Raw genomic sequence first — 22998 nt, forward strand, 5'->3', positions numbered from 1 at the left:
ACACTTGATTTTCTGGTATTTAGCTGGAAATGACATGTTAAGCTGGAAATGACATGTTAAAATAATGTGTAAATATATCCATAAATATGTTTAACTTCTCATCTTTGTTTTCATACCTGTACATTTCAGTCCATGTTTCCTTCTTTAGTAAATTCCTAAAGTATTCAATGTTGTGATGGCTGAATGTTCTTCCTATTTTTATTGTTTCTGTTTGTTTAATTAAGTTCGGCATTGAAGGTATTTCAAGAAGCTGTGCGTATTGGTCACTGAAACCTGTGTTGAAGTTTCTAGCTGCATATTCGTGGCTTTCCTTGTTTATCAGTATCATATCAATAGTGGTGCTTGATATACTTGTAACTCTGGTAGGGGAATTTATTATTGGGTGCGAGTTGTAAGTTGCACAATTAGCTATAAGATCATCTCTATCTTTTGAAACTTTGTTAAAGTCAATGTTAAGGTCTCCACCTATTATAACTGTTTTGTTTAGGTCCCTGATACTGTCAGGTTAGTTACAGAATATTTTTATGCTTGAGTTTGGACTTCTGTACAGGCAAATGATGATTGTCTTTATTGAGGTTAGTTCTACAGCAGAGATTTCAAAATTGTCTTCTTTTCCTAAATTTTCGAGATATTTTAGGCAGCAATAGCTGATACTGTCTTTCACAAATATACATGTTCCTCCAGGTGTAGATATTTTTCTACAGAAACGAGATGTCATGACATAATCCTGTATACTTGTGATTGCTAACATCTCATCAGTTAGCCAATGTTCACTAAAACACATTACAGATACTTAGATTAGATTAGTTTTTCATTCCATATATCCATGCTGAGGAGATTCTCGTGGATGTGGAACATGTCAATTTTTTTAATTTTTTTTTAAAGCTGAAATAACAATACTAATAGTATGAATATATACAATATATACAATACATCATTTGTTTCTATTAAAAAATTCATCAGTGGAATAGCAGGAGTTGGCCACTAGTAAGTCTTTCAGGCTCCTTTTAAACTGATCTTTATTTGTAACTAAATTTTTTATGTTTGCTGGCAGATTGTTGAAGATGAGTGTTCCTGAGTAGTGGACCCCTTTTTGAACTAAAGTAATTGCTTTTAAGTCCTTGTGCAGATCATTTTTGTTCCTGGTATTGTATGTATGAACTGAGCTGTTTGTTGGAAAAAGAAGTATATTATTTAGGACAAATTTCATTAAGGAGTAAATATACTGAGAGGCAGTAGTTAGTATACCCAGTTCTTTGAAGAGGTTTCTACAGGACGTCTGTGAATTTACTCCACAAATAATACATATTACACACTTTTGGACTCTGAAAACTTTTGTTTGACTTGAAGAGTTACCCTAAAATATTATACCATATGACATTATGGAATGAAAGTAGGCAAAGTATGCAAACTTTTTCATTTTTATGTCACCTATGTCAGCTAACACTCGAATTGCAAATACAGATTTGTTAAATTGTTTCTGCAGTTCTATGGTGTGCTCCTCCCAACTGAATTAATTATCAAATTGTAATCCCAGGAATTTAAGACTGTCAACCTCTTCTATCTGCTCTTCTTCATACTTTACGCATATGCTGAGTGGAAACCTCTTACAGCTTCTGAATTGCATATAGTGAGTCTTTTCAAAGTTTAATGTCAGTGAGTTGGCTTTAAACCATTTATTAATATCCATGAAAATATCATTAGCAGATCTTTCTAGAACTACACTTGACATACTATTTATTGCAATACTTGTGTCATCTGCAAACATAATGAACTCTGCTTCTGGCAGTGTAACTGATGAGAGATCGTTAAATCGTTAATGTACACAAGAAAAAGCAATGGCCCTTAGATGGATCCTTGTGGGACACTACATGTAATTTCTTCCCATTCTGATGATGACTGATGACTTAATTCACTAGTCCCTTGCACTGACACCGTTTGTTTCCTGTTAGCGAGGTATGACTTGAACCATTTTGCAGCACTGCCCACGACACCATAGAATTCTAATTTATTTAGGATGATGATGTGGTTCACACAATCAAATACCTTTGACAAATCATAGAAAATACTTGCTGCTTGTAATCTGTTATTTAATGAATTAAGTACATTTTCACTGTAGGTGTAAATAGCCTTCTCAGTATCAGAACCCTTCAGAAATCCATACTGTGTTCTTGATAATATGTTATTTGTGGTCAGATGGTTGAGAAGCTGCCTGCATATTACTTTTTCTAAAATTTTTGAGAATGCTGGAAAAACTGAAATTGGTCTCTAGTTTGATGGTGTCTCTTTATCCCCTTTCTTGAATAGAGGCTTAACATCTGCATATTTTAGCCAGTCAGGAAATGTCCCAGTTATAATTGACTGGTTACACAAATAACTTAGAACTGTACTAAACTCACAAGAACATGCCTTAATTGACTTTGTTGATATTTCATCATAACCACTAGAATGCGTTGTTTTTAAAGATTTTGTTATGAAAGTTATTTCTTTTGGTGAAGTGAGTGACGTATTCATGTACCTGAAGCTATTTGTAAAGGCTAGTTTCAGATATTCAAGGGCATTATTTACTGATCCTGACAGTCCCATTCTATCAGTAACGTATATAAAGTACTTGTTAAATAGATTTGCCACACTATGCCCATCGGTTACTAATGTGTCATCGACCCTTAATGCTATTTGCTCCTGCTCCTTTCTGGTTTCTGGTCTTCTCTTTCACTATATCCCATATTGTTTTTATTTTGTTCCCTGACATTGCTGTCTTCTTCTTGTAGTGCATTTGTTTAGATGTCTGAATTACTTTTTTTAATTTTTTACAGTATTCCTTGTATTTAGCTAAATCATCAGCATTGGAGCTATTCTTGGTCGACAGATACATTTTTCTTTTTGTCTTACAGGAAATCTCTATTCTTTGTGTAATCCATGGTTTTATTATAGACTTCTGTTTAATTTGAGTAACTTTTAGAGGAAAACAAATTTCAAACATGGTACTGACATTGTTCATGAATGTGTTATATTTTTCATTCATGTCATGAGCACTATAAACATCTTTCCAGTTCATATCTTTGAGCATTTTTCTAAAACACTCAATTTTTGTTTGATTGACTACTCTCCTGTACTCAGATTTAGCAGTCATGATAATCTGCTTAGAATTTACATCTAAAACAAGGAGCTGCATGTCATGATCTGATAGTCCATTTATTACAGGTTTTATGATATGATTTTGTTCCTTTGATTTGTCTATAAAATGTTATCAATGGCTGTCCTTGAGGATTTAGTGATCCTAGTTGGAAAGTTTACAGTGTGAGTTAAATTGAAAGACAACATTACTAACTGCAGTAAATGTTTACTGGAAGATTGCATTATAAAATCTTCACAATAAATATAAAATCTGTATTAAAGTTACCAGCAATCAAAAGTTCTTTGTTTCTTTCGGTTAAATAACCAATAGAGCTTCTAGATGATTTATGAATAGATTATAATTTCCTGCAGGTGCGCAGTAAATAGTTACTATTATATAGGATCTGTTATGCAACTCTACTTCTGTTGCACATGCTTCTAGATGCTGCTCTAAACAGAATTTATTAATGTCAATGTTCTTGAATTTATGGCAGTTTTTAATAAATGTGGCAACTCCTCCTCCATCCATATCTACTCTGCAGAAGTAGGAAGCTAGCTTAAATCCTGAAATGTCTACACTATCTATACCAGTGGTCACTTGTTATTTTAATTGATCAGATAGTAATACTTCTAGCTCATTAATTTTGTTTCACAATGACTGCACATTTTGATGGACAGTTACAAGCTTGGAGTTTCTGCTTGGCATATCTGATTCATCTCTTACCTTTATTTGCCTCTGCCGTCCTTTTGTTTTAATCTGAAGAACACTTCTGGGATGAACTATGGAGGTGCTGTCTTCATCTGTGGCCAGTAAAAATCCTCACTTCTTGATGGTGGTATTGAATTAGTTAAAATAGGTGTATCACAGGGATCTGTACAGGGGCCTTTTATGTTCCTAATAATGATTAATGATCTGCCATCATTCATCGAGTCCATGATAGTACTATATGCACACCATACAACTTTCCTTCATTGTAGTAATGATTTTAGTAGCCTCAAAGCTTGTGTTGCAGAGACAATGGCTCAAGCATCCTACTGGGTTAAAGCAAATGGCTTCCTACTGAATGATAACAAAATTCAGCAGATGGTTTTTAGTCTAAAAGACAAGCCTCTATCAGTTGTTGTGTTAAGGTTTTAGGGGTACATATGGATGAAAAATTATCCTGGGGTCAACATGTACAATATATTAGTGGTAAATTGTCTAGAGTGATGTATTTTCTATGGTGACTTATGGACTGAGTACTTAAAATTATATCAGAATGTTGTATTTTGCATTTTTTCAAAGCATCCTAAGATATGGCTTTACCCCACACTAAAAAGAAGTTATTGAAAGCAAAACCTAGAGAAAATATACATTTCTACAACATGAGAAGGAGCAGATGCATTTATACTGCTTACCATAAACTGTCAAATCCACTTAACAGCTATGAACTGATGGGGTACAAATTATGTAGTAAGCTTCCACAATATGTACAAGAACTACCTGAACAAGCATTCAAACAAAAGTTGTATGAATGGCTAGTTTTCTTGTTTTTGAAAGAAAATGTTTTACAGCAACCGTCCCATTGTTTTATAGCTGCACCTCATAGATAAGATAAAAGCGAGGAGGAATATTATGAGAAGATTTAGTCAAGAAACACAATTGAGAAAGGAAATGAATTTTTTCAAATTGTTAAGAACTGAAGAAAGACTGAAGAAGACAGAAAAGGAATATTTTTAAATTGTAAAATAAGTGAATGATAAGAAGTAATAGCATAATACAACTGCAGGGAACAGCATTCTATCATGGAATAAAATTGTATAATAAATTGCCCAGAGAGACGAAAAATGTTACTAAAATACCTACATACAAAGGTAGCTAAAACATACAATACTTCATAAGTAAAGCATACTATACAGTTAATGATTACTTAAAGGACTCAGAGCAGGGGTTAGTGATAAAAGGGGACAACTGCAACACCTTGCTATTTTACAGAAGATGGTCACAATATAATGTTTTTACAAGATATCTGTGTGCTAATACCTGTAGTGCATAATAACAATGTCTTGTCATCGTCCTGCATAATTAAAGATTATACATGTAATAGTTCTAATTAGTGCTTGTTCGCCAGTCACGGCTTCTCTATCTTGAATTCATTTTTTCATTACATCCTTTCATGAATGGTTCAAGATATCAAAACCTATAGTAGGGTAACATATAATTTTGTAGAAGCCTCAAGCTGAAAATTTCTTGATTTTCTTTTACTCTGGAGAGGCAGAAAAACCTTACTGGCTGCAAATGATCATTATTCCTAACTGGCAAATACAGGCCTGCGGTGCTCCAGTACTTTGCTTGATCCTAACAGCTTTTTTGTAACAATAAGATGTCCTTGCAACCAGAAAAAGTCACTCCATAACAGCTGGCCATCATTAATGTGACTATGAAATACTGTATAATACACTGTTATGTGGTACTGATCACTTAATACATCATTAGTCTCCTCAGAAGGTATATTACACAGGAGAACTTGGAGCACACGTACGCTGTGTGCCCATTCATTGCTAGTTTACTACCAGTCATGAAGTTCAGCAGTTTGATACCCTCCCTATTATCCTGACATCCAACATCACTGAGGTTACATTTCAGTTGATGTGTTTTTTCTTCATTCATTTTTATTTTATTTTTGACAAACCAATCCTTGATATTTTCAAAGAGCACATCTTTACATCTACATCTACATGATTACTCTGCAATTCACAGATAAGTGTCTGCCAGAGTGCTTTGTTCAAATGTTCAAATGTGTGTGAAATCTTACGGGACTTGTCTGCTAAGGTCATCAGTCCCTAATCTTACCACTACTTAACCTAAATTATCCTAAGGACAAACACATACACCCATGCCCGAGGGAGGACTTGAACCTCCGCCGGGACCAGCCGCACAGTCCATGACTGCAGCGCCTTAGACTGCTCAGCTAATCCCGCGCGGCCAGAGTGCTTTTATGATGATCATTTCTCCATATGTAGTTGGATGCCAACAAAATATTTCCACACTCTGAGGAGAATGTTAGTGATGCAATTTCATGAGGAGACCCTGCCACAATGAAAAACATCTTTGTTTTAATGACTGCCACCCCAACTTGTGTTTCGTATCTGTGGCACTGTCTCTCCTATTTCATAATAATACAAAATGAGCTGCCCTTCTTTGGACTTTTTCAATGTCCTCCCTCAATTCTAACTGATGTAATGCTTTAACTGCACAGTAATACTCAAGAAGAGGGTGGACAAGTCTAGTGTAAGCAGTCTCTTTGGTAGACCTGTTCCATTTTCTAAGAGTTCTGCCAATAAATCACAACCTGGTTTCTTGTCCCACAACATTAGATTAGATTAGATTAGATTAATACTAGTTCCATGGATCATGAATACGATATTTCGTAATGATGTGGAACGAGTCAAATTTTCCAATACATGACATAATTAAGTTAATTTAACAACATACTTGAGTTACTATAACAACTTTGTTATTTTTTTGTGGTTTTTTTTTTTTCTTTTTTTTTTTTTTTTTCCTTAATTTATATCTAAAAATTCCTCTATGGAGTAGAAGGAGTTGTCATTCAGAAATTCTTTTAATTTCTTCTTAAATGCTTGTTGGTTGTCTGTCAGACTTTTGATACTATTTGGTAAGTGACCAAAGACTTCAGTGGCAGTATAATTCACCCCTTTCTGTGCCAAAGTTAGATTTAATCTTGAATAGTGAAGATCATCCTTTCTCCTAGTATTGTAGTTATGCACACTGCTATTACTTTTGAATTGGGTTTGGTTGTTAATAACAAATTTCATAAGAGAGTATATATACTGAGAAGCTACTGTGAATATCCCTAGATCCTTAAATAAATGTCTGCAGGATGATCTTGGATGGACTCCAGCTATTATTCTGATTACACACTTTTGTGCAATAAATACTTTATCCCTCAGTGATGAATTACCCCAAAATATGATGCCATATGAAAGCAATGAGTGAAAATAGGCGTAGTAAGCTAATTTACTAAGATGTTTATCACAAAAATTTGCAATGACCCTTATTGCATAAGTAGCTGAACTCAAACGTTTCAGCAGATCATCAATGTGTTTCTTCCAATTTAATCTCTCATCAATGGACACACCTAAAAATTTGGAATATTCTACCTTAGCTATATGCTTCTGATTAAGGTCTATATTTATTAATGGCATCATACCATTCACTGTACGGAACTATATGGACTGTGTCTTATCAAAATTCAGTGAGAGTCCGTTTACAAGGAACCACTTAGTACTTTTCTGAAAGACAGTATTGACAATTTCATCAGTTAATTCTTGTTTGTCAGGTGTGATTGCTATACTTGTATCATCAGCAAAGAGAACTAACTTTGCCTCTTCATGGCAAGTCATTAATATATATTAAGAACAACAAAGGACCCAAGACTGACCCTTGTGGAACCCCATTCTTGATAGTTCCCCAGTTTGAGGAATGTGCTGATCTTTGCATATTATGAGAACTGCTTATTTCAACCTTTGTGATCATTCAAGTTTAAGTTATTTTTAATTGTAATCCCTAAGTATTTAGTTGACAGTCTTTAGATTTGTGTGATATATCATGTAACCAAAATTTAGCAGATTCCTTCTGGCACTCACGTGGATGACTTCACACTTTTCATTATTTAGAGTCAATTGCCAGTTTTTACATCATACAGATATCTTGTCTAAATCACTTTGCAGTTCCTTTTGATCATCTGATAACTTTACAAGATGGTAAATGACAGCATCCCCTGCATACAATCTAAGTCGGCTGTTCAGATTGTCTCCCAAGCTGTTTGTGTGGATCAGAAACAGCAGAAGGCATATAATACTTCTTGGGGAATGCCATATATTTATTACCTCCATTTTATTGATGACTTTCCATCAGTTACTACAAGCTATGGCCTGGCTGATAAGAAATCATGAATCCAGTCACACAACTAGGACAGTACTCCATAGACACACGGTCTGATTAGAAGTCACTTAGTGAATAATGGTGTCAGTAATCTTTTGAAAATCTAAGAATATGGAGTCAATTTGACATCCCCTGTCAATAGCACTCATTACTTCATGACAGTAAAGAGCTAGTTGTCTTCACAAGGATGATATTTTCTAAATCCGTGTTGGCTGTCTGTCGATAAATCATTTTCTTCGAGGTAATTCGTAATGTTTATGTTCAGTATATGTTCCAAAATCCTACCACAAATCAACATAAGTGATATGGGTCTGTAATTCAGTGAATTACTCCTATTTCCTTCCGTGAGTATTAATGTGATTTGCTTGTTTGCCAGTCAAAACTTCCCTGTCATTAAGCGGCTTTAATTACAACCTGATTTCTGGGAACTGAGATTTAAATCCTTCCGTCTCTTAAGAGTGGTACAACTTCTGCTATATAATCAATTAAACATATATACAAGGTGAAAATGTAAGCTGTAACACCCCTTTTATTTCATGAAGGGTTAAAGTGTCAATACCTGATACTATTCAGAGGAGCACATCATTGTTTATCTATATTTCATCCTCTTAACTTTTGTACCACCCAAGATATTGAAACAAGTATGCTTTTCTTTTTTTTCATGGAATGATAATTTTTTAAAGGATTAAAAAGCTCTTGGAAAGATGAATACAATTATATACCACTTATTAATATTGGTGTTGAAACCTTTCACAAATACATCAGAGAAACATGCTAAATTGAAAGGCAAGTGTATTGAAAAAGGCAATTGTGATGTAACCACCATCTTCTTTTACAGTTTTCCAACATCCAATGATTCACTTCCATACAATGTTGTACTACAAATAAACATTCTCTGAAATATATTCTGCAAATTAAGGCATATGTTTGATACCAGTGGACTTCTTTTGGTGTGGAATGCCCAGCTTGCTTGTACTAGTCTTTTTATGTCCACCTTGCTTCATCTGTTGTGTTATTTTGCTTCCAAATTAGAAGAGTTTCTTCACTTCATCTACTTTATGGTCGCCATTCCTGATGTTAAGTTTATCACTAATCCCACTATTGTTACTCCTTATTACTTTTGTCTTTCTTTGGTTTACCCTCAGTCCATATTATTTACTCATTACACCATTCATTCCATTCTGCCATTACTTTGATTCTTCTTCTCTTTCACTTTCACTTTGGACAGCAGTGCCATCTATGAATCCTTTCAACATGAATTTTATTCCCACTGCTGAACTTTTCTTTTGTTTCTGCCATTGCTTTTTTATATATATGCCGAACAATAGGGGTGAAAGACTGCATCTCTGTTATAAATCCTTTTTAATCTGATCACTTGGTTCTTGGGCTTTTATTCTTATTGCTCCATCCTGATTTTAGCATACATGGTGGACATTAATAAAACCGACAAACTGGAAGGGTGGATTCCCGACTGACAATTGAGGAAGAAAGATCCTATGAACATGTGTCCGGAAATGAATCGTTGCCATGATAGATGGCACTGACGAATGAAAGATGCTCTGGCCATGTGTCATGTGTTCCTTGTGTGTTTCAGACTTGTGATTAACGCAGCATACCATAAGCAGCAGAATGGTCCAGTATTTGGGTCAGGAGCAAGCTGAGACGGTGTTTATGTACAACCAAGCAGATGGAAATGCCCGAGAGGCAGTATGGCTCTGCCAAAACATATAGCCTAACATATACCAACCATGGGTGTACCAAAACAAGTACCCTCACAGACATCACACAACATTTCAAGCCCTTCTTGGATGTTTGTGTGATTACGAGTTACACCATGTAGGCAGGCTACTTGCCTGGAGCTTGGACTAGGGTTTGTCTCAATATCCTGTAGAACCCGGTCTCCAAATCTGTTGTATGCACAGTCCACCATCTTTCTGCATTTTTATCTGTCTGAAAGGACTCATGATCACACAAATGCCTAAAAGGAGTTTGACATGCTGTGTGATTTGGTTAGTGTCTGTGAGGGTACTGGTTTTATATAGCCAGGCTGCGTCTCAACCTTTCCATCTGCTTGGTCATACACATACACTATCTCAGCTTGTTCCCAACATGAATACTGGACCATTTTGCCACTTACAGTATGCTGTGTCAATCACACAGCCTGCAACACACAAGGAACACATGACACATCCTCAGAGAAACTTTTATTCATGAGTACCATCCACTGTGGCAACAATGCATTTCTGGACATGTGTTCATAGGACCTTACTTCCTCAATTTCCAGTCAGGAATCTGTCCCTGCAGTTAGTCAGTTTTATTAATGTTAACCCTGTATTTTGTTCAGTATCCTACTCTTAGAACACAGTTTATGGTAACTCGCACTGGTGGTAATGTAGAGACCGGAGGAACAAAGCAAGTGGTTCCAGAGATAAATTACAGCAGAAATTATGAAGTGAATGAATAACCAAGACCAGTCCAGTGCATGGCAAAGTAATATTAAGCGTATACAACAATCCAGAGACCAATCAAAATCACGAACACAAATCTGGCAAGGTCAAAATGGCACTTAACTAAGGCTTCAGATACTAGTGAGAGATGGGCTAGCAATGGTCAGGTTGTGGTATTTCATGGTAACCTCTTGTCAGAGAGTGGTGCTACCTCATTTGCTTCCCAAGGCTGCTGCATCTCATGCAGGTGCTAGCTGCAGCTGTTGCCTGGAGCCCGAGTATTTGTTATGTATTCTGCTTAGTAATACTCAGGCTTGATGGGTAATTGGAATCACTGTTGGATAATAAATACTTTATATTACCTGTATTTCCCTACATAAATGCTAAATATTTCTTAAGCTGCTTCTGTTAGCCTAGAAATTATCATATATTTCCATTTACAACAGTTATATCTGATTCTGTGTCTATCCCATATAAATTAGGGTCATGAGGAAATATGTTTTATCTTAGTTGTGCAGGCCTTCCATTTTTCTAGATATAACAATGGAGCCTGGCATAAAAATGACCACTCAGCACTGTTTACACTACATCAGCTGATGCCAGCCTGTATACCTTTCAATGTTAGCAAGGTTCTGGGATACTTTTGCAAAATGTTTCAACACCAACACTGTACTTGCCTTTTCAAGAGCTTTCAAGTGCCAGTAAAAGTAAAATAGTTTATTGATCCCTCAGTATCTTCATTGATACAAGAGTTATGAAAATTAAACATACAACAAAATTACATGCCCCTCAGTGCACAATCAATTGTTGAAAACTTTGTTTCAGTATCTTGAGCCACACAAAATAAAAGGGGTGTTATGTTTTACGTGACTCACCCTGTATACATACTTTGTTTGTAACAATCATTTACGTTCTTTGATACTAAATTTTGTCAAACAGATGTTACTGTTAGTTATAAGAGAAGGGGCAAAGACACTGGCAACTTTGCTTGATCACTAACTGAGAAATGGTTATGACTAACTGTTAATAATAGACAGATATTAACTTCATTCAAAGTTTTGTATGCTGCATGAAGTAAAAAAAATCAACCAGCAGTTAGCCTTGTTGTAATAGTCCATTTGGTCAATGAACTTGTTGACTATGGTCTGCAGTGGTTACTTGGTCCATCATCTGAATCTCTGGTTACTCAGTACAGTTAAATTATTACTGAAATATTTGATCATATTTATCAGTTATTAGTGTTTTAATTTATTATTACACATTTTACAGGTGACTGCCTGCAATAATACAAAGGAAGAAAATGATAGTGGTCAGAAGGATGAATATTACACATTTATTTTTACTCCGTGGCTAGGACAGAGAGATGCCTCGCAAAAATACCAAGTTCATACATTTGCTATGATAGCAAGTAATTGGCAAAATATGACAGGACAACCTCTCTGCCTTGCAACACACACATCCGTGGAACATTTACATTGGCTTGCTGATGTAGCTACCCACTGGTGTGGTCCCATATCTGTGAGCATATTTGCCCCTGACTTAGATTACCAGATAGCAGAAGCATACATTTCCTATTTAAGACAATGTTTCTCAGATATTACCAGCCAGGTATGTTAAAGTAATTTTTATTATAGTTATTGCTGTTCAGTAATGTACAGAAACTCTCATGGAATATCAGTTGTGATTTTATTTACTTATTTATAGGTCCTGTGAAGCTAGGACTGTACAGTGTACAAAAGAGATTGGACCATTCATTAATTACAATACACATTCCTTGATTTTTTTCTTTTTTTCAGACATCATTTTAACAAAAGATAAAATTATACAATATTTCCTTACTCTACACATTTTACAAAAACGATCTAAATCGGTGAAGAGGTTTTGTTTTTCTAGGTATTCCCTTACTGTATAGAAACAGTGCTCAACCAAATAACCCTTCACAGTTGATTTGGTTTGTTTAAGTCCATTATTATTTTGTGGATTTGGGTAGTGTATTATACACTTGTATGCCAGGTTGGAGTATATAAATACATGGAAGTGGCAGTATTTTACTTTTCCTAAATAGTGGCTTCCATTAACCTAATAATCTTTTTCTGCAATCTAAATGATGTCTGACTAGCTCCACAATTTCCCCAAAGCACTACACCATATTTCAATATTGTATGAACATAAGCAAAATTTATGAGCCTGAGATTATCATGTGATATACAGTTTCTTATTACTCCCATTACAAAGCATGTTTTGTTCAGTTTTTTGTTCACATAGTCCATGTGTGTATCCCACTTCATGTTTTGCTGAATCCATATACTGAGAATTTTTGCACTCCCTGTTATTTCAATTTTTGTCCACTTCTTTCTACAGAAGCATTAGCTGGTGTCCTAGTCTGGGTGGTGAAAATATTTATTGCAACAGTTTTTCCAGATTTATAATGAAACTGTTTGCATCAAAGCACTGTACTATCTTCTATGTGGCAGTCTAAATGTCATTTTCGAAGTTTCTTTGCTACTTCCCATAATTAAGATGCTGGTGTCATCTGCAAACTGATATAGCTTACTGTTTTTACAGTTTATATGTAACTCATTTACATGTAGTGAGAACGGAATTGGACCCAATTTGGAACCTTGGGGAACTCCATGTTTGATCACTAATAAATCTGACTGATGAGTTTTGACTGTCTCGTTTTCTTCGTGTGTTATCTCTAAGAGCTGTTTTCTTTCATGGAGGTATGATTTAATCCAGTTATTCGCTACTCCCCTAATGCTCCAGTTCTGAATATTACCTAGTAATTTATCATGATTGATGTTATCAAACACTTATGACAAGTCTGGGAATATACTTGACGTATGTTCCTGCCTATCTGGGGCCTGTAGAGTTTCATACAGAAAAGAAAAGATTGCTGTTTTCAGTAGAGTGATTTATCCTAAAACCATGTTGAGATGCCATTAGTATATTATATTTATTTATGAAATTTGACAGTCTTTTATAAAAGAGTTTCTCTAGAATTATAGAAAACACAGACAGTAGAGAAACTGGTCTATAGTTTGACAATATGTTGGAAAGCAGCCATTTCAGAAGAATAGGTTTACAAGATACATCAGTGTTTCAGAAATTAAGTCTACACATTTTTCACAACAAAATCTGGTATGTTATCTATTCCTGATGAATGTTTTGATTTTAGAAGCTTGATTTCTTGCTGTGATTCTTGTGTATTAGTTGTTATGAGAAATATTCTGTTTTCTACCTGTTCAATTTTTGATGTTATTTGTGATGGATGTTTATAAAAACCATTCAGTCTGCATGCTGCTCACATTTTGTTTGCATTACAGTAATACATAAAATTTGTTTTGTTTCTTTTTAATACCCCAGAAGTAGACAAATTTCTGTCAGGATTATTAAGATCTTTGGAAGAACCAGCTATGAAAAAACTTTTCCACCTGGTATACAGGATATGCGAGACAGACAAATACTCTTAAGACTTGAAGACCAGTGTAATAGTTTAAATAATTTAGATGTAAAAGAGACCACTGACCAAATAGCAGAAGCACTGAACTGTTGGCAGACACACAATAAAGTGGACAGTGGCGAGAGGTTGAGTCAGGTGGAATGAGTAGAGAGAAAAAGTAGTGAGAAGCTGAAGAAGAGGTTGGTGAGGGGTAGCCAGTGGCTCAGAGGGATTGGAGGCAGGCAGCACATATGTGGGATAAGGAACGCGGGATAGGAAGATGGGAGAGGCAGTAGGTGCACTGACTGGGAACACTACCCCTCCCAATATCCTTCCAACTCCAAATTCACTACCTCATTCCTTAAAACCTTTCCAATTATACCTTCACACACATTTACTTCTCCTTTGAGGGGGAGATATATAAACAAATCCATGGCAAACCCATAGGCACCCGCATGGCATCCTTCTATGACGACCTGCATATGACCCATCTAGAGGAAATATTCCTAGCACCCCAAAGCTCTAGTCTGATGCAGGATCACAAATTGTATCTTCATGACCTGAACCCAGGACCAAGATACCATATTCTCACTCCTCAACGGCTTCAGCACCTTCTCTCCCACTAATTTCATCTGGTCCTCTTCAGCCTAATGGATCACCTTCCTCGACATTAACCTCCACCTTTCTGGAGGCTCCATCCAATTCTCTGTCTACATCAAGTTGACTAAACACCATTATTACCTGCATTCTGAAAGCTGTCAGCCCTTCAATACCAAAAAATCGCTCCCATTTAGTCTGGCCAACTATGGATGGCATGTCTGCGGTGATGGGAATTCCCTTTCCCAGTATGCTGAAGGTCTCACAAAGGCCTTCACAGACAGGCATTACCTGCAAAACGTGGTCCTGAACAGATTTTCCACACTTTATCCTCACACATCCATAATCCTCCCACCAACCCCAAGAACTAGCTGCAAAGAAGCATCCCTGTCATCACCCAGTAATATTCCAAACTGGAGCAACTGAAGTATGTCCTTTGCCAGGGCTTTGGCTAGATAACATCATGCCCATAAATAAGGTGCATCATATGCCACCTAAAGTGGTATTCCATCACCCACCCAACCTACCAGACATCATGGGCCATCCCTATGCCACTATGACTCCCGGTTCCTTACCAGAGATATCATATCCTGCAGCACATCCAGGTGAAAGACCTGCACCTTTCACAACCCAGCATTTCCTTCTCTAGACGTTTCACTGTCTTTTTATCCTAACCCATCAGAGGAAGAGAGATCTGTGAAATTAGCCATGTCATACCACTCCTGTTGCAATTTCTGTACAGCAGTTAGTGGGCATGACCACTAAACAGCCATCCATCTGAGTGGAGGCCACTACCAAATGGTGGCCGAGAACAGAACTGACAATCCAGTGGCAGTTGACAACTAATGGCAGTATATGCTGTTGACCACAATGTACTTGACTTCAATGGCTCCCTTAAGAACTTGTGTGATATTGATCCTTCCATCAGCACCAGATTTTCTGAACCAGACTATCCTTGCATCATATGCTTCACTCCCATAATCCTCCTGGCCTCAGTCTCTGCTAATCCACTGCACACAAACCTCATACCAAACAGTCTCCTCTTCTTCTGCCCAGTCACTCTCTCCCAGTCCATACCTCCACATCATCATTGTGTGCTGCATGAACTCACCAGCTCCGAGGCCTGTGTGTCACTTTCCTGTTCCATGTACCTGCTACATCTCCCCCCCCCCCCCCCCCCCCGCGCTCCCCCCATGTATTCCTATACCACATACATGCTGCCTCCCTCCAAACCACCAGCTATCCCTTCCCAACCCTACCTTCCACTTCCTGCCTTTTTCTCCTTTTACCTGCCCCATCCATCACATTTGCTCATCCCAGTCAACTTGCCAAACTGCTATCCCAGCATTGTGTGTTTTGCTGGCACAAAGTGGCTGCACAGGTGTGTGTGTGTGTGTGTGTGTGTGTGTGTGTGTGTGTGTGTGTGTGTGTGTGTGTGTATCCTCTAGCTTGTTAAACTGACACTTCTCAAAACTAGCAGTTTTCATTCTTCTTTTTTGTGCCTGTTGACAACTATATGTTTTTACTATTCGGTTAGTGCATCTCCTGTGTACCTAACCGGATGGAGCTCCGCCCCATTGGCACCAAGATGTATGAGGCTTTTTGAATGACTGCCTTCCTCAGTGCTGGACCGGTCACAAGGGACTTGAGGACCTGGCTCTGCACTTACGGCCATAGAGATCTCCTTATTTCACTTTCTGCGACCATTTCTTATGGGGTTATATGAAGGAAGCTGTTTGCATCCCACCTCTACTGACCACTCTGAATGATCTGCGGGACCGGATCACTGCTGTCATGCACTCAGTAACAGCAGATACACTTTCAAGTGTATGGGATGAGTTTGGCTACCAAGTTGGTGGTTGCCGTGCAATCAACGGTAGCACCATTGAACATTTATAACATTTATCACATTTCTAATTACTAAATAATTATTAAAAACTAATTAATTACAAATTATTATAAATTCATTAATTCATATCAAACATCATGAAAAAAAGCTTTGAAACTTCCCCTACTCATTGGTATAAAGCTTGTTCATTTTAGATTTGTATTATTTAAGTATAGAGAAATCTCTTATAAAGTGTAATCTTGTATGGAAGTGAAACATGGCTGATAAGCAGTTAAAACATAAAGAGAATAGAAGCTGCAGAAGATTGCTGAAGATAATATGGATAGATCAAATAACTAATGAGATGGTAAGGAATCAAACTGAAGAAAAAAGAAATTTTATGGCAAAACCTGGCTAAAAGAAGGGATCAATTGAGGGACACATTGCGAGACACTAAGCAATTGTCAGTTTGGTAACAGTATGTGTGTGTGTGAGAGAGAGAGAGAGAGAGAGAGAGAGAGAGAGAGAGAGAGAGAGTGAGTGTGAGTGTGAGTGTGAGAGTGAGTGTGAGTGTGTGTGTGTGTGTGTGTGTGTGTGTGTGTGTGTGTGTGTGTGTGTGAGTACATAGTGGGAGGGGGGGGGGGGGTTAAAATCTGTAGAGGGAGACCTGTAGAGGCATGAATACAGGATACAGGTTCAAATGGCCTGTAAGTTGCAGTAGTTATTCAGAGATGAAGAGACCTGCATAGGATAGACTGCCTTGGAGAAGTGCATCAAACCAATCTTCAGACTGAACAAAAAAACTATAAAATGAAAATATTCTTAAAAGCAATGCTAGACAGAAAAGTGAAGCAACCAGATCAAGCGGGGAGAATGAAATGAAATTTCATGGGTGATGCTATTGTAGTGATTACAGAACTGATTCAAGTTTACAAAGAACTTGACAGTATGAGTCCACTTTACAGTAAAATCTTGCAAAGCTTCTGGCATGGATGCGTGCCCCAATTTGGTTGGGAAGGGTTCTGTAAATCCATTGTATTTTCTCTTGAGGCAAGCTGGCCTGCAGCTGTTATAACTGGTCTTTGATATCTTGGGCATTGGCACTGGGACAGAGGTGACATCTGATCTGGTCCTTAATATGTTCTATTGTGGACAGATCTGGGGATAGTGCTGGCCGTGGGAGTGCATCACCATTACATATGATGTAACTAAATTCTTTTTACAGACTTTGAGGGCTTGTAGTGGGGATCAAGATGGTTGAGTTTAGCGTAGGAACTCTGGTCTGGAAATATATCATTTTCCTGTTACATGCAAAATACTGCAACACATGTGGCTCTGTACCTCCTGCTGCTTATTGTCTGGGTCCACTTCCAAGTAGTGTTATCCGAGAGCACCCATGGAATAGTTAGTACAGGGGGGAGTGGGGTGGTCCAAGATCTGGGGATGTGGAGTATTTTTTAATATTTTGGAATACAAATAGTGACATGTAAGTACCCATAAAAAGTTGCCTGTCAAGCACCTGTCTAATATTGATTTTTAAATAATTTTCTTCAGACAAAAACACTTGACTACCAAACTTTTCCCTTTCCCTGAGAACTAGAGGGGGCTGTAGCCCCTCTTGCCCCAAGGTAAGGGCATCGTTGCCAACATCAACTCAGATATGGTATCTGTGTATCCATGTAGCATAACTCACACAAGTAGTTTCTCTTGGATGCCACAGGGATGAATCAAGTATTTCATGTGACCGCATAGGTAGTAGTGTAGTGGGATGATGTTAGAATAATGTGCAGGCCAAATAATCAGGCTGCCACAATCTATCCACTGTTGCCCAAATCATTGTTCCAGATGATCTCAAACCGCACACAATAAATGAGGTGTTGTGTCATCATGCTGGAACCACATGTTTTGATGCACATTGAACAGTGCATCTTTCAAGAGCCCCACCAAGGAATCACAAGTACATTGCACCTGTGAGATGTGGTGGAAGAAGGTATGACTAAATCACATATCCATTCAAGAACCCTGCATAATGTGCAAATCATATCATTCCTGAAACCCATGGGGGGAGGGGGGGGGGGGGGGGTGTACATGATGGCATGCATGTTTTCATCAGCCAATTCATGACTGTTGTTGGAGTTGAGAACGTCTTCCCTGGTAAACTTCGCTTCATTTGTGAAAAGGGTTCACCGCGAAAGGACAGGCTAAGCCACACAAAGTGCAAGAACCACCTGAAGAAGTGGGCTTGTGGTGCAAAATCCTATGGCTGGATTGCCTGTATCTTCTGGCACAGTATGGTTGTAGCTGCTGTTCATGCAGAATACAACAGACAGACTGGTGATCCACATTCAGTCTACCTGCTGCATTTTTGGTATTTGTTGTCGGATCCTCTTCCCCATCATGGAGTACAGCTTCTTCAAATTGGGGTGTGTGATACTTCCATGGAGCACTATAGTCAACTCTGCTGATAGTGAATGTACCTGTCTCCAAGGCCCACTGGTACTCTGTAGAAAAGAGGAAGAGTGAAGGTGTCTGGTGGTGTAGAAACCACTCTGCACAGAGCCCTCCCATTGCACTGAGCTTCACCACACAATAACATCATGCCAGTACACTCCACAAACATGTAGTTCACCATGATCAACTACAGCACACAAAAAATGAAAAGTACTTTCAGGTTGTATTCTAAACTGAAATGAATGATTACTACTGTAAGTAGTATAGACAAAGACCACAAACACAGCAGCAGGTACAAACCTCTCTGGGCAGATCACAAACTCAACTGAACTGTATGTGATCCAGCCTGTGGAGGGCATGGGATCTGGGTGATCAATGAATGATGCTTGTAATGCCCTAGACAGTAGCACCAAAACCATGGGAGATTTGAACATGAGTTGTGGTATTTTGTTTAGCAGGGAAACGATACGTTTCTGTACGTGATTTCCTACACTAAACTTAACCACCTTTGTCCACACTACAACTCCTCAAAGCCTGTAACAGGAATTTAGTTACATCCTATCGAGACAGTTGATCAAGACACATGCCATTTGTAGGCATGTGTTGTCCCACTGAAAAATGGCATCATGGTACTGTCACATGAGGATGCAGGATATTCATGGCGTACTGTTGTACCATGAGTTCCCTCGATCAGTACCAGCCATGTCCTGTAACCATACTGAGTGACTCCCGATACCATAACACCATCTGTGACACCACTGTACCTCTCCAAATCATTGGAAGGATGGGATCTCTCCTCAGGTCACCACCATAATGCTGATGATAGTCATTCAGTGTAGAGCAGAACCATGGTTCATTGCTGAACACAAAGCCACACAATTCATCATCAGTCCATTTTTCCCAGTCATGGTATAATTCCAAATGGGCCTGTTTGTTTTGTGGTATTAACAGTAGCCTATGCATGGGAAGGTGATTCCCTAGTACAGCTTCTGCTTGTCTCTGACCAGTGTTTCAGGTTGACACAGAATGTTGCAGAGCATTCATTACTTGTTCTCATATGGCAGGGGCAGATATGAAAGAGTTAGAATGTGCTTGGTGCACCATATGGTGATCTTCCCTTGTGATGATCAGATATGGTTGATTGGAACCTTGATGATAAGCATGCCTGCACTCATTTTCCCAAGCAGTTTAACAGTGGACCACTGTCACATCCACATGCCCCACAAATGTGAACACTGCACGATGCAACGAGCAGGCCAAATGGAGGCCCACATTTGTCCCTTTTGAACTCTGTCAGGTTCTGGTAATGATACATGAGTACACACCATTTCTACATCCTTCAAAGCGATCACTCAATATTTGACACTGTTCATGTCCCTTACTCTACCAGGTCTAGTAACAACATTAAACATGAACAACAGTAATGAAATTTGATGGCCATTCTACTCACAACAGAGGCTTGAAACTCTAAATCATTTACATAGCCACTAATGGCATGTACATGCATGAAGTTACACTGACATCCAGTCAAGTTTTGTGGGTGCTTCACTTTTTTGTTAGTCAGCATAGTTAGAGAAATAACCTGTAAGACAATATAAATAATAGAAAAAGTGAAAGTAGCACCACATGGCTGAGGCATTGAGTGGTCAATAGACACATAAAAATTATTTGTTGCTAAACTTTCAGACACTATCTTTCATCAGAATTGACTACTATAGAAAACACACACACACGAGTGTGGTTGCATTGGCCCTGCCAACTGCATTGGTGCTGCATCTCAACTCAGATGTGGGTAGCTTCGGATGGAGTGCATGAGAGGAGAAAGCAGAAGAGAGAGGAGGGAGGTGTGAAAGGAAGAGTGGCTAATGATTTGGGGGGAGGGGGGGGGGGAGAGGCAACAAATGGATGGGATAGAAATGTGGCATTGTTAGGCTCACTCTGGCACAAGCAGGGGAGTTGCTTGTGGCATACAATGAAGCATAAGTGTGGATTTTGAGGAGGAAACATGGGGACAGGGACATGGATGGTGATGCGAGTGAGACAGGAACTAAGGAGATTGAGAGCAGGAGGGTTGTGGAACAAAAGGATGTGGTGTGAAGACAATTATCATTTGCATAGTTCATTTGGATGAGCAGTTAGCTGGTAGTCAAGCCTAAAAAATAGCCCATGCAAAAGTTTTAGCATAGTTGGTACCTGACATGACTGCTTTTAGAGGTGGTCCTACCTCTGGTAAAGTAGAACATCTCTGGGAAAGGTATGTACTGTAATATGATGTGCTGGAAGAGTGCACAAGACTAGCCTTGCACCTACGTTTTCTACAAGAATATAACTCAGGTGGCAAGGGGTTGGAAGTAAATGTGATATAAGGAAGAATCAGGATATTTCACGAATTGGGTAGCATTAAAGCATTTAAGGACAGGTGGATGGATTATAGGTAGACAGTTTCTCATTTCTGTGAATGTTGCTAAGAAACTCATTAAGTTTATAAAACACAGGTAGATAGACAATATGAGTCCAATGTCAGCCATGTTCTGCACATTTGCACTTGCCACTATTAGGACATTATGTAAACATGATGGGACATTCTCAGAGATGTGCTGTTGTAAAGATTTCACCAAAGTCACACACATTTCTGGTGTCAGTTAGAATGTGTCCATATTTCATTCAGATGTTGTTAGTTCTCTCAAATTCCCAACATGATTTAATACATAGATGTAGATGTAAATGTAGATGTAGATAGATCTCCACACCATTCATCCATTTTCTGCGTCATCTGGTAGCTTTTCTTGAGGTTGGATCCATCCCTGGGGATTGTCCAAATGCACTGCCAATATTTGGGGCCTTACTGTTTTGGGTGTGCTAGTGATGTTGCTGGTGGTTTGTACAAAGCTCCTTCTAGATTTAAGCCATTATCTTGCTTGTTATTTCCCAAAGAGCAAATAGTTTGAGTTGTGGAGCTGTCCCCACCCCCCTCCCCCACATCTATCATAACCTCTCTCCTGATACCTGGCAGCACTATTCCAGGCAGAATTATAAGATGGCTATTGTTGGCAGCCTGCCACAGTGCAGTAGGTTGGGTTTGCATATTCTGCTGCCATGTAGCATGGTAACAGGGTGGTCAAACACAGCAAGGAGTGATGTGCACCACATGTTGTGGTTTAGAAGGTTTTTTCAAGATGAAATGTTCATACCTGTGTTTTGGCGGGATCTGGTCATAATTGGTTTGACTTTCCATGAGTATCCAAGATATCTAGAGAAGTGAGAAGTTTATTTTTAATCAATTCAAAAGTTGTTGCCTGAGTAGGAAGTGCTAGGTCAGGCACATAAAGAAAAGTGTTGCTTACCATTACAGTGGGCTGAACATCTTTGTATTTATTAAAAGTAATATATTTTATATCTCTGAATTTTACCAGGATGCCCCAAACTTTAAATGTTAAAATTATTGGAAGAGGCTCTTGAACTCAGCATTTTGAGCTAAGGAAGCAATGATTGGAAATTTAATATCAGATGTTACAACCAGTACACACATAGGATACATTTGTATATTTCTATATTTCATAACAGACAAGTACCTGCTGCTTTGAAATTGGCTGCACTTCCTTGAAAAATAATGTGCAAATACCTGTCAAACATCCTCGGAGGAGTTAACTACTGTTTACAGTTCATGATTGTTTGTCAAAGATGAAACATTACTCATTACAGTAACTTGCAGACATATATGTAATTATGGTACAGTAGGATGGCATGACTGGGAAGCAAAATAAGTAAGCAGAAGAAAACATTTCAAACAAGCATCGTCATAATTTGAAGAAATTTATCACACTGGATAGAAGTTTATCACCATAAATAGAAACTGGGACATTCAAGCCACAGAAAGCCACCGAAGGTTCTTGATAAAGAACTGTTTGCTCAGTATAATTTGAAGAGCTGATATTGGATTATATAAGAGAACCATCAGTAAACAACCATCAATTTGCCCATGAAATGCATTTGAAACCCCTTTGTGGACAGTTCTGAAGGAGCAACAACTACATCCCTGTCATGAAGATACTAAGCAAATGGGCTAAATGATTTTGAATCCAAAGACCAGCTATGACAGTGTTCTGTCATACATGTTTTCAATTTGAACAGTGGTTTCTGTAAGCTTAAGTTATCAATGTGAGATATAAGT

General features: G+C 38.1%; 1 protein-coding gene across 1 annotated transcript in view; it reads left to right on the top strand.

The window, feature by feature from the left end:
- The window catches only part of LOC126454743 (beta-1,4-glucuronyltransferase 1-like), a 91091-nt gene that overhangs the window by 48859 nt on the left and 19234 nt on the right, over window positions 1–22998 (top strand). The window contains exon 2 of the mRNA XM_050091134.1: window positions 11779–12117. Within this exon, the coding sequence (XP_049947091.1) occupies window positions 11779–12117 (339 nt within the window). The remainder of the gene's footprint in view (window positions 1–11778; window positions 12118–22998) is intronic.

This window comes from Schistocerca serialis, chromosome 1 (genome assembly GCF_023864345.2).
Source record: "Schistocerca serialis cubense isolate TAMUIC-IGC-003099 chromosome 1, iqSchSeri2.2, whole genome shotgun sequence".
Lineage (NCBI taxonomy): Eukaryota > Metazoa > Arthropoda > Insecta > Orthoptera > Acrididae > Schistocerca > Schistocerca serialis.